General features: G+C 47.0%; 1 protein-coding gene across 1 annotated transcript in view; it reads left to right on the forward strand.

Annotated features, from left to right (window-relative positions):
• The first annotated feature begins 2364 nt into the window (after positions 1-2364).
• Positions 2365-12264, forward strand: part of GC1 (guanylyl cyclase 1) — a 45370-nt gene continuing 35470 nt past the window's right edge. The window contains exon 1 of the mRNA XM_086500428.1: positions 2365-2708. Coding sequence (XP_086356554.1) covers positions 2523-2708 — 186 coding nt within the window. The 5' untranslated portion in view covers positions 2365-2522. The remainder of the gene's footprint in view (positions 2709-12264) is intronic.

The raw sequence follows: 12264 nt of genomic DNA on the forward strand, positions 1-12264 counted from the left end.
TGCATGCCCTTGTTCGCCGCACTTGAAACACCGGTTATCTTTACGATAACGCTCAAGCTCTTCAGGAGAGAGTTTATTCTTTCCTTTGTAAACTCCCTTCTCTTTGGCTTTGTTGGAATTGCCCTTAGGAGACTTTTGGACATTGTCCTTCCCCTTAGGCTCATTGGAACCCTTGTTTTCCGGGGGCTTATTATTTCTTTTACCCCCCGTTTGGAAATTGATTCGCGAGGCCACCATAGTATGGTGTATTACCGCCGATATGGTACGTGGCCTTTGGGAGTTGACATACTCCGCCATTTCTTCGGTTAAGCCCGCACAAAATTGTTGCTTTTGCTCTCCAAAATCCAACTTTTTGAAGACAGTGGCTTTGAGTTGTAGGTCCCAAAACTTGTCTACATATTTGTGGATGGATTCATTGGGAGAGAGCTTTAAGCTTCGCCATTCGGTGAGTACTTTGTCTTTGGCATCGGTGGCCAAAAACTGCTTCATAATGGAAGCTCTTAAAGCCTTCCATGTTCTTGAAAAACCAGGGACAGAATATAAGCATAGTGGCCTTCAGGTGGCTTGTTAGGTCCTATCGCAGCCTTGTTGAGCACATTGAAGCAATGGGACTGCCTGCACTTGAAGTTGCATCCAGCCATCAATCTTTTGATTGGACGAGAGAGAGAGAGAGAGAGAGAGAGAGAGAGAGAGAGAGAGAGAGAGAGAGAGAGAGAGAGAGAGAGATAGAATGGGAATGCCACAGGAGGACCTACTCGTAGGAGCCTGCATCCCTCATCAACCTGCTATGCCATCATCGAGCCTACCTCTCTCAAGGCTATGCATGCCTCCCTCCACCTCTCTGTTCGCAAAGGCTGTGCAGATATGTGTGATGAGAGAATGAGAGAGAGCATTTCAAATTGAGGCTGGCAGAAGCCGTTCTAGCTGAATCCAAAGGTCTCACGTGCGGCCGACTCGTGCCTGACTGACCCCTGAGGTTCACGGCCTCTCTTTCTTTCTCCCCCTCTTTATCACGCGTCCTCTCTCTCTCTCTCTCTCTCTCTCCCTCTTTTGGAACGTCGCAGCTTGCGCCACGTGTAAAAGGTAATCCCCTCCGCCATATTATGTTATTATGTTATATGTTATTAGTAGATTCAAAGATGTGGTGCTTTTGATGAGGAGTGAAATATGTAAGGTACCCCCCACACGGGAGGGGGTAATTTGTTAGATCAAGGATTCTAACCACACCATGTGGTAGTCACACATGAAGAGTGAGGTAATTGTTATTTTGGAAGGGGGGGGGGGGGGGGGTAGAGCCTCGTCACTATATGGCACGGCTTCGGGCCAGAGGGGATCTAGGGCCCAAATTTGGGGGGCAAGGCGGCTTTAATCTCCGCCGTCGGATCACAAAGTGAACTAGGGGTGAACTAGGGGTGGGTGAACTGGGGGTGAACTAACAGTGAACTAGGGACGGGTAAGCTAGGGATGGGTGAACTGGGGGTGAACTAGGGGTGCCTAAACTAGGATATGATCATGTGCCATGCCAACATGAACAATGACGCGCGCTAGCGTGGTGGTAGGGCATTCGTGTGGCAACCGAGACGTCCCAGGTTCGACCCACACCCCGCGAGGCGGGTGAACTAGGGGTGAACTGGGGGGGGGGGGGGGGGGGGTGAACTAGGAGTGAACTTGGGGCGCCATTTTTGCCCCGAGTTCACCCCTAGTTCACCCCCAGTTCACTACAAGATCTGACAACCGAGATTAAAGCCGCCTCGCGCCGCCAAATTTGGGCCTTAGATCCCCCCTGGCTAGAGCCGTGCCATATAGTGACTGCACCTCAAAGAGGTGTAGTTGGCTCACCCCACTTCTCTAAAAATTTATGAATCTTTTTGGGAGTCTCTAAAAGTGCATAGTAAAATGTGAGCTTCTTCTTGTTTTTCCAACTCCATGTCGTGGACTCTCTTTTCCATTGTAGCTTTCATTTCCCTCAAACCCAAAGCATGGAAAAAAATGAATAAATGAATTTTTTATTCTTCAACTTTAAAGCTTTGTCTTTTCTTTCCAATTTTAAATCTTTACAAGAAGATTTGGCTTGCAACTTTTTGAACGTCCTTGCCTTTTCTTCCTTCCTTTTGTTTGAGTGAAAAACTCTACACACACATACACTTTCTCCCTCTCAAAATTTTTTATTGTGAAAACAATCCAAGGTGTGGTTGTGTCCACTTTTAAGAGGGAGGGGTGGGTAAGTCAAGTACCTTGGTGACTGTAGGAGGTAATTGAGGTTTTCTCTATTACAACTGACCCCCTCTCGTGTGGGGGCCCTTTAAAGGAGACCATAAAGTGCCTGGTGAATCATTATTTCCTTTTGTGTGTTTTCCAAGTGAGGGTCGTATCGAGACTTGAGGAGAGCAGTTGTTAAAGACGTATCGTGCGTAGAGAGAGAGAGAGAGAGAGAGAGAGAGAATTACAGTAGCCGCATGAGCAGTACGCGCATTGCGAGCCTAGAGAAGATGTTTGCGTTGGAACTACGGCATTGAGGCAAGATGGATATGGAGGTTGCAGAACGGTTTCAACGTGTTCGCCTGTCACGCCTTTCCACTGACAAGAAGACCCACTGCGAGAATGGTGGCTGGGTTACAGCTTCCCTCCTCAAAGCCTACACCTGGAACTCTTCCTACTGTCCCTTGATGGATTTCAGCACTCCTCTTCCCTCAGCCCGCTCTATCAAGGTTAGTTTGCTTCATGCTGTCATGGGCTCTGTATCCTTTGTAAATGCAATGGTTATTGCAGCATTCTTCCCAGTTTCAATTTAGATATATCGTCTTTCATACAGCATTACACATTGAGGTTCTGGTTCTGGCCCATGAGACAAACACTATAAAAAGATGTCCATGTCCTTGTAGTATCATGCATGAACAAAAAAACTAAAACTGGTAGATGATAGCAATGAATAAAACTGGATCTCAGCTGAAACTGTGGATGTATAGAGGTTCCCAAAATCCATCCTAACCCAGCATGCTATAGATGTACAATATCCTCTCTATGGAAGAAACTACCTCCCTTCATAGTGGTATCTCCCTCTGATCTCATAGTATACTCGGCATCTATATAAAATGCTCCTTGGTATCTGGCTCTAGTCTACACAATCTGCAAGTCTTGTCCTTTCTGGGTTTGCTAGCTGCCCGCCAAGTCTCGGCCTTCAGTCTATGTTTATGATGATGGGGGCGGGTAGTACTTATATACTACTCTCGGGGTTTTAAGTACTTCTCACTTGGATTGGCCAGCCTAGACTTATGTCAAATAAGTAAATAAGCAAATAGGATCTTATTGGGCATTCACTTGAGACCTCTCTGCAGCTAATGGTGGGCATAGGTAGGAAGATCAAGTCGATGAAGAACTTACCATGGACACCCGAGCAGTGGCTGACGATTGGATACACCTTGGATTTGGAACCAAGAGCTTGTCACAAAAAAAAATTACCATCTTGATGTTAAGTTTTGGCATCTCAAGTAAAGTGCCCAATCTGATACCATTATTAAGTTTGGCTTTTAGGTTTTTATTTCTTATTTGTAAAAGTCTTGGCATGGCAATTTTTTGAGGTTGCTATATAAGCAACCCCTTGCCTCCATTGTATACACATTCAATTATTCATTGCCAAGGTTGATTGGTTCAGGAGACTCTCTCTCTCTCTCTCTCTCCCCTTGATCTCTACGCTTCTACATCGTCGACTTTGACATGGTATCAGAGCCTTGTCGTGCTTGAAGAACCTTGGAGGAGGCGGAGTTGTACAAAGAAGAGAAGAACATACCCTCGTCACCGGCGTTCCCCTCCTACCCTCGTCGCTGCCCTTTGCTGCCCCTTGCGTTTTAAAACACTGCTACACAACGGCACCGGAAGTTTCCCTAGTGCTAGCATTTTGAAACGCCAAGGCGGCAACATCTCGTGGTTGCCACATGCGGTAGCGTTTTGAAATGCTATCTCTAGCTTTAGTGGAGGAATCGGCTCCTGCGTGTTTTGAAACGCTGCTATTTCCTTGTTGGCGACGACAACAACCACCCCTTGCGTTTTGGCTAGCGTTCTAGAACGCTTAGACGGTCTCCCCTCTTGACGGCTCCGCGCCTCTCGCTCCAACTCCATAGCCGCTCGCTTCTTGCTATGTTTTGAGCCTTGTGTGCTTGCTCCCGCTCTCACTCCAACTCCATAGTTGCCCTTCGTTCTTTGGCCGCTAGGCGTGCTTACTCACTCTCAAGCTCCGTGGCTGCCCTTCTTTCTTCCATGGCGGTGCGTTGCACCTCTTGTTGTAGCATCATCTCCATCATCGACTTGACCAAAGCCTCCATAGGGTTTGGTTCAATCCGTGGCGTAGATGGGGATGGGGAAGGATCGGAGAACGATCCTCCTCGTGTAGAAACTTCTTCTCCAACTCCACTCTCATCACCTTCACGCAAAGTATCCATTCCGCTTCGGGTGATGACCATGCACTGAAGTCTTGGGTACTTGGGGTTCTTAAGTTCTTGAGGTTCTTGGCTTGCAATCTGCATTTAAGAAGGCTTTTCTCTTACCCAAGCTCGACTCTTTTCTGTGGGTTTGCACCCCTTGGCGGCCTTGCGCTCACACCAAGGTTGCTTTTTCCCACCTCACGTCGATTGGCTTGCCGCTTAGTGCAAGGTCCGCTCTCAATGAGTGGAAAACAGGAACGAGGGGAGGCTGACAAGCCCTTCTTTCTTGAATTATGTGCCACTCTTAAAAAACACAGATCAGGGATCGACACGCCCAAGTGGTCTTGGGTTACGCGCGACCACAAGAAGCAAAAAAATAATTCTTGTGGTTCTTGTTAGAGTGCGCGCGCGAGTGTGTGTGTGTGTGTGTGTGAGAGAGAGAGAGAGAGAGAGAGAGAGAGAGAGAGAGAGAGAGAGAGAGAGAGAGAGAGAGAGAGAGAGAGAGAGAGAGAGAGAGAGAGAACACAACACTGGTGTAGGGAAGAGGGGGCGAACAGTCCCCCATGACTACCAGAACAAGAGACCCAATACAACTGAGATGTCAAACCATGACTGTGGGTGCCCCTTGGCCCCATATATAGGTGCCCAAGGGGAGGTAGGGCAATGCCCGATAAAAGCCCACGACCCAACAAGAGGAAAAAGAAATATAAGGGCGCCCAGCCTAGAACTCGGGCGGCGGACAGTGCAATCTAAATGCATATGCAAAGGGTGACCAGCCCGGAGGCACACTAGCCGTACATGTATGCCCTAGACCTATGTGAAGCAGCAGAGTGGTGTAAGTCTGACACTCCCTCTCGCACCTGATGCTGAACAAATCGCATGAAGCCGAAGTTAAGGCAAATGATGAAGATGTTTGCTGCAATGTCCATTGAAGGAGGCTCCATGAGTGTAGTTGCAGTCTAGGGTGTCACAACCTCCAAGAAATCTCCATGGTAAAGTGCTGTCACAAGCAGTGTAGCAAACTGTTGTACTCCGCCGATACAGGGTGAAGATACTGCGTGAAAGTCTTGAACTGAGTGTGAAAGCACTCCTTGTCGTAAAAGAAGTGCCAATAGACCTGCAAGTGTCCTGTCTAATAGGATCTGTGATGTTTGTAGTCAAACCGTCTGCAAAAAATGGGGAGCCCAGGAATCGTCATGAGTATGACTGGAAGCCTGTCAATGCATGAACCTGCAACCCAGTGTGGCCAGGTGGCTAAGCTGTGAAAAACTCCAGGAAGGCCCGATGTAGCAATCTGCGCTGTAAACGTTCTCGAATCAAGGAAAGCCAGTTTGCACTGTAGAAGTTACCGTAAGCTACAACAGTCATCGGGAGACTGCATGGACCACCACCGGGTGGTGTCCTGTCAATAGGTAGGGTAATCCAAGATGAGGGGAAAGCCAGACTCAACAGTCTGCGCTGTGAAGTGTAAGAGTGCGTGTGTGCGGGAGAGAGAGAGAGAGAGAGAGAGAGAGAGAGAGAGAGAGAGAGAGAGAGAGAGAGAGAGAGAGAGAGAGAGAGAGAGAGAGAGAGAGAGAGAGAGAGAGAGAGAGAGAGAGAGAGCAGGCAACAAACGCAAGATATCGTGAAGAGGGGGCGATAAGCCCTCCATGACTATTTGAGCAGAAGACCCTGCAATACAACGTATCAGATGATAAGAAAATGTGTACCCTCCCCCCCCCCCCCCCCCCCCCCTCCCCTCCCCTGGCCCCATATATAGGAGTGCCCAAGGTGGGCGCCCAACTCAAGTGGACGGCCGGCCCCAAACTCGGGCTGTCCGACAAGGTACAACCTATGCTATGGGTGGCCAGCCCGGAGACACAAGCCTTACAAGGAAGTGCTGTCACAAATTGGTGACGTGGCTGCCCAGGACACACATACCCTCTGGCAAGGACAGTGGCTGCCCCGTACATACACCCTTTTGGCATGGACAGCCCTGGCATGAGAAAATCTGGCTGCGGTTGCATCTTATGCAAAATGATGACGTGGCATGTTGTACAGGTAGTCTCCACGATTCACAGAAGCTGTACAGATTGGCTGAGTGTACGGAAAGCATGGCTTTTTTTGCGTTTTGCGTGGGCTGTTTTGGCTATGCAGGTTCATTGCTTTATTTTATGCAAGAGACGGAGAGAGAGAGACTGAATGCTTTATTTTTACAAGGCTTTTAAATTTTTAAAGGCTTTTGATTTTCAGCTTTTGGGTGATGCTTTTAGCATCCCTTGTGAACTCTTTAAATAAGTAGATTGGGCTCTCACTTCTCAGAGCATTTGGACGCAGAGTCTGAGAGTGAGTCCCTGCTACTCACTTGTACTTTGAGTTGCAGATTAATACAAAAAGAAATACCGAAAGGGGCGCTAGTCTTTGGGGCCAATATCTCTAGGCACGGAACTCCGTCGGGCAGTGTCGAATCAATTGTGAATTGTGAACTGTCTTGAAGTGATTATTTGTGGTGTCGCGGTCCAAGTCTGTTACAGTGGTATCAGAGCACGACCGATTTCTCTTCTATGGGAAATCCAATCCTTTTTCCGCGGCACTTATTGCTTCAGGCAGATCGGTCGACTACCTCTGCATCCGGAGATGCGGGAAGAGATCACAACGAAGATTCACGCGAGGAGTACAGCCCGCCTCGGCCCACGATTGATCGGCGATGCAAAAAGATGATGCTTAATGTTAGGTGCAACGGAATGATTGTTTGCGCTTTGCTCAAGATGAGTGCTCCGAACTGTGCTCAAGGTTCCTTTTAGTTCTTATGGAAGGGAGAGCCTTCCATTCTTAGTGGAAAATGCTATGATCAGGAACAAAGTGAATGGACAATGTGCGTGCAAGTGTATGAGACTGAGAGATAGGGAGAGAAGAGAGATACGACACCAGAGACGTTGTAAAACCCTCCTCCGAAGGCCCCACTCTCGTCGGCGAGAGTGGTCTACTATTGATTGCACAAAGCGGTACAATGCGAATGCAATGGACTGATGCAACTTGGACTATGCCGATGAGGACGACGACTTTAGGGCTGAAATCTGAGATCTTCTAACTGGTGAATTTCGGGACTGTTTCGGTGGCTGAAAATGACTGTTTTGGCTGCATTTTTATGGGCTGAAAATGGGGCAACTTCTGCAACCAATGGGGATGAATCTGCTGCTCTGCTATAGGCTGAAAATGCTGTGGTTCTGATGTCGCTGAGGCTAAAAGACCAAAAACACTGATGCTTGCTGATGCTAGCAAAAACGCTAGTGCTGATCTGGGGTTGCTGATGGAACTCCAAAAATGCTAATGGCTGAAGTTGGAAAACGCTAGCAAACACTGATGCATCTGTTGGCGATTTGGTAGGTCTGCTACTACTGCTAGGGGTCTCGGAGATGAAGGTGACCATGCAAGGGGTGGAAATGCCAGGGCTGAAGTGCGGCGAGGATGGGGATCCAAAAATGCTAGGGTGCTGAGGGGTTCCTGCTGAGAAGGTGCCTATTGAGCGGGAAGCTCCTTCTGCCTCTTCTTCCAGAAAGTGCTAACTTGGGTTTGCTTATATATTAACTTAGCAAAATTGCCCTACCTACTTTTGTTGGAAAGTCATTAAAAAATAATAAGTGAATATACCAAAAATAGAGAAAATAGGCTAAATGCACTGGAAAATTTCCCTAACTGATTCTAATGGATTCTGATGGGAATTCTAATGATCATGCTGTGTGCAACCAGAGGATATGCATCTATGCTAAGTGACTGGGCATGCACGGTCTACGAATAGACTCACGAAAGTGCCAGATCACTGCTAATCTAGACTTGACTGGACTGACTGAACCCTGATCATGCTGTAGCTTGTCCACGGACACATAGGGCTGGATGTGTCACGTGACATTCCCTCCTTTTCAAAGTTAGGTACTGGTACCGAACTGTATGGCGTTGAGGGAGATCGCCAATAGCATCCGGAATCTTGGAAGGGACTCTTCGCCGGCCCACTCTGATGTGTGGGTCGTACGGTACTTGAACTTCATAAAGGTATGCAATACTTGCTTCTTTGGGCCGCGCCGAAAGCGACACAAAGTCTGTTGTGGCTCCTTCGATGCTGCAACTTTGTCTAGAGTCCTGCTTCTTTCTTCTTCAAGAATCTCCATGGCTGAAAATTCCTGAAACCATTTCCAACACAAAACCATGAACACACCTATTCCATGTAAAGTGAGTGGAAAAAATCTTGTCTTCTCTAAAGATTGTGCATGCAATGTAAATGAACCAATAGACGGAGTGCCAAACCGTTCACCACACACACGCAAACAATGAGATAGAATCTTTCTCTTTTGATCTAGAGCAATCAACTTTGGCAATTCACAACGGAAATGCCCATGCTTGGTGCTCATATTTTCATGTGCTCTTTCTTCAAATGTGTCATGCCAAGGAAGAGACATGGAATGTGACTTCCTTACATGCATACTTTTCAGCTTTTCATGAGAAATCCGCATACATTCGTGCTCATCCATGAGAGAAACGTGCTCAACATACAATATGTCATGCCGAGTAAAAGGAATCACATTAAGACGTTGACTAAAATACAGGAAACGATCACGAATGAAACACTCGAACAATGCGTGCGTATCAATCATGCGAATACGAAATACTTCTTGTGAGGGTTCTTTGGACCTAGGCTCGAGAGCCAAGATCGCTTCTTCCTGAATGATCGAATCGTCCTGTGGGGGTTCTTTGAACCTCGACTCAAAAGCCAAGATCTGTTCTTCGTGATTGATTGAATCTACAACGAGGTTAGCTTCGCTAGAAAAAGCATCCACTAACACATCATCCTTGTGAACAATCACATCTTCTTCATGCAACTCATCATGCTTGTGAGAAATCACATCTTGATCATGAAAATCATCATGCTTGTCATTGTCATCCAAATCATTATGCAAATCATTGGCATCCAAATCATCATGCTTATCATTGTTATTCAAATCATCATGCAAATCATTGTCAATCAAATCATCATCATGCTTCACACAATCATGCAAATCCTGTGTATCATGCTTTGGAGAAGAAAAGACTGAGACAGTCTCCTTTCTCCAAATCTCCTGCATCTGTGCCTGAACTTGAGAATAGAGTCGCAAGAACTCTTTGTTTTGTCGGTCGCTCTGTTCCTTGAGGGCTTTGTTCTCACGATCAAATTCTGCTTGTCTTGCTTTGGCTTCCAAGCGTGCTTGCTCGCTCTCACGCGCTATGGCTGCCATTCTTGCTTGGTACTGGTGCTCTATGGCTGCCATGTCTTCTTCGTAGGCTTTTCTTTCTGCTTCTCTTTCTTGGTCCAACTCCTCCATAGGAGTTAGTGCAATCTTTGTCGTAGATGGAAAAGGGGGAGGGTCTGAAAAACCTCTTGGTGGGGAAAATTCTTCTTCGCCTCTCTCATGCTCATCACCTCTAAGCGAAGTATCCATGCCGCTTTGAGTGATGACCATTCTGCAATCGTGGGTTCTTGTGGGTTCTTGGGTTCTTAAGTTCACGAGGAACTTGGGTTCTTGCAGTTCTTGAGTTCTTAAGTTCACGAGGAACTTGGATTCTTGAGGTTCTTGATTCTTGAGGGTCTTGGGTTCTTGAGGTATTCTTTCGCTTGCAAATCGCGTTGGAGAAGGATCTTCTCTTCACCCGAGTTCTACTCCTTTTTGCGGGCGCACCCCCTGGCGGCCTTGCGCTCACACCAAGGTTGCTTTTTCCCACCTCACGTCGATTGGCCGGCCGCTAAGTGCACGGTCCGCTCTCAATGAGTGAAAAGAGACACAAGGGGAGGCTGGACAAGCCCTTCTTTCTTGGGATTCCTATCACTCTTCAACTAAACACGATTAGGAATCGACACGCCCAAGCGAACTTGGGTTCGTGCGATCTCAACAAGCAAAAGATTTTCTTGTGGTTCTTTCCTTGAGTTATACAGAACACTACCAAAGCTCTGATACCAATGTTAGGTGCAGCGGAATGATTGTTTGTGCTTTGCTCAAGATGAGTGCTCCGAACTGTGCTCAAGGTTGCTTTTAGTTCTTATGGAAGGGAGAGCCTTCCGTTCTTAGTGGAAAATGCTATGATCATGAACAAAGTGAATGGACAATGTGCGTGCAAGTGTATGAGACTGAGAGATAGGGAGAGAAGAGAGATACGACACCAGAAACGTTGTAAAACCCTCCTCCGAAGGCCCCACTCTCGTCGGCGAGAGTGGTCTACTATTGATTGCACAAAGTGCTACAATGCGAATGCAATGGACTGATGCAACTTGGACTATGCCGATGACGACAGCTTTAGGGCTGAAATCTGAGATCTTCTAACTGCTGAATTTCGGGACTGTTTCGGTGGCTGAAAATGACTGTTTTGGCTGCGTTTTTATGGGCTGAAAATGGGGCAACTTCTGCAACCAATGGGGATGAATCTGTTGCTCTGCTATAGGCTGAAAATGCTGTGGTTCTGATGTCGCTGAGGCTAAAAGACCAAAAACACTGATGCTTGCTGATGCTAGCAAAAACGCTAGTGCTGATCTGGGGTTGCTGATGGAACTCCAAAAACGCTAATGGCTGAAGTTGGAAAACGCTAGCAAACATTGATGCATCTGTTGGCGATTTGGTAGATCTGCTACCGCTAGGGGTCTGGGAGATGAAGGCGACCATGTAAGGGGTGGAAACGCTAGGGCTGAAGTGCGGCGAGTATGGGGATCCAAAAACGCTAGGGTGTTGAGGGATTCCTGCTGAGAAGGTGCCTGTTGAGCGGGAAGCTCCCGCTGCCTCTTCTGTCAGAAAGTGCCAACTTGGGTTTGCTTATATATTAACTTAGCAAAATTGCCCTACCTACTTTTGTTGGAAAGTCGCTTAAAAATAATAAGTGAAAATACCAAAAATAGAGAAAATAGGCTAAATGCACTGGAAAATTACCCTAACTGAATCTAATGGATTCTAATGGGAATTCTAATGATCATGCTGTGTGCAACCAGAGGATATGCATCGATGCTAAGTGACCGGGCATGCACGGTCTACGAATAGACTCACGAAAGTGCTAGATCACTGCTAATCTAGACTTGATTGGACTGACTGAACCCTGATCATGCCGTAGCTTGTCCACGGACACATAGGGTTGGATGTGTCACGTGACACTTAATTTTGCGAAGGACCCAAAATTTGCAAAATATATGATAGGTGCACACACAGTGGCGGCAGACCACAGAGCCACCCCTCAAACCGGCTCTCAAGAAACCTCCTACTCCCAGGATGCACACAAAGCAAGAATTAGAAGAGGTGGTTGATGCACGAATTGCTTAGCTTTTTGACGTAGAGAACAAAGCTAAAAAGCACGACAAACAGCAGAAGAAAGGCGCCGACTTCCCGGGTTATTTGGGTCGTCAGTCTACATTTGAATCGGCAACAAAGCAGAAGAAGCGTGTTCGATTTGAAGGAGTACCCTGTTCTTCTTCTTCTGACAGTTCTTCTAGCTCCTCTGACTCGAGCGAAGAAGACAGAAAAGGCAAAACGCGAAGCAAAACGCAAGGCTTCAGAAAGGGCAAGAAAAAGGCAAACAAGCCTAAAATCTCGCCCCGTGGTTGATAGATCTACAGAGGACTCGTCTTCAAAGTTCAGATAGTTCGGACTCTGATGACAACAGCATTTCCGCAAAGAAGAAGAATTTTTATAAAGCCAACCAGTATGACTTTCTAGAAGATAAAAGCAAGAAAGTCCGAGAGTTTAAGGAAGGTGGACAGTCAATTAAATTTGACACGTTTTCTGGTTATAGAGACGCTTCGAAGGCTGTCTTTTATACAACAATTTGACATAGCTTTCTCAGGAGGGTGTTACTCAGAGCA

Source organism: Adiantum capillus-veneris, chromosome 25 (assembly GCF_014529385.1).
Source record: "Adiantum capillus-veneris isolate H3 chromosome 25, ASM1452938v2, whole genome shotgun sequence".
In the NCBI taxonomy this organism is placed as follows: Eukaryota; Viridiplantae; Streptophyta; class Polypodiopsida; order Polypodiales; family Pteridaceae; genus Adiantum; species Adiantum capillus-veneris.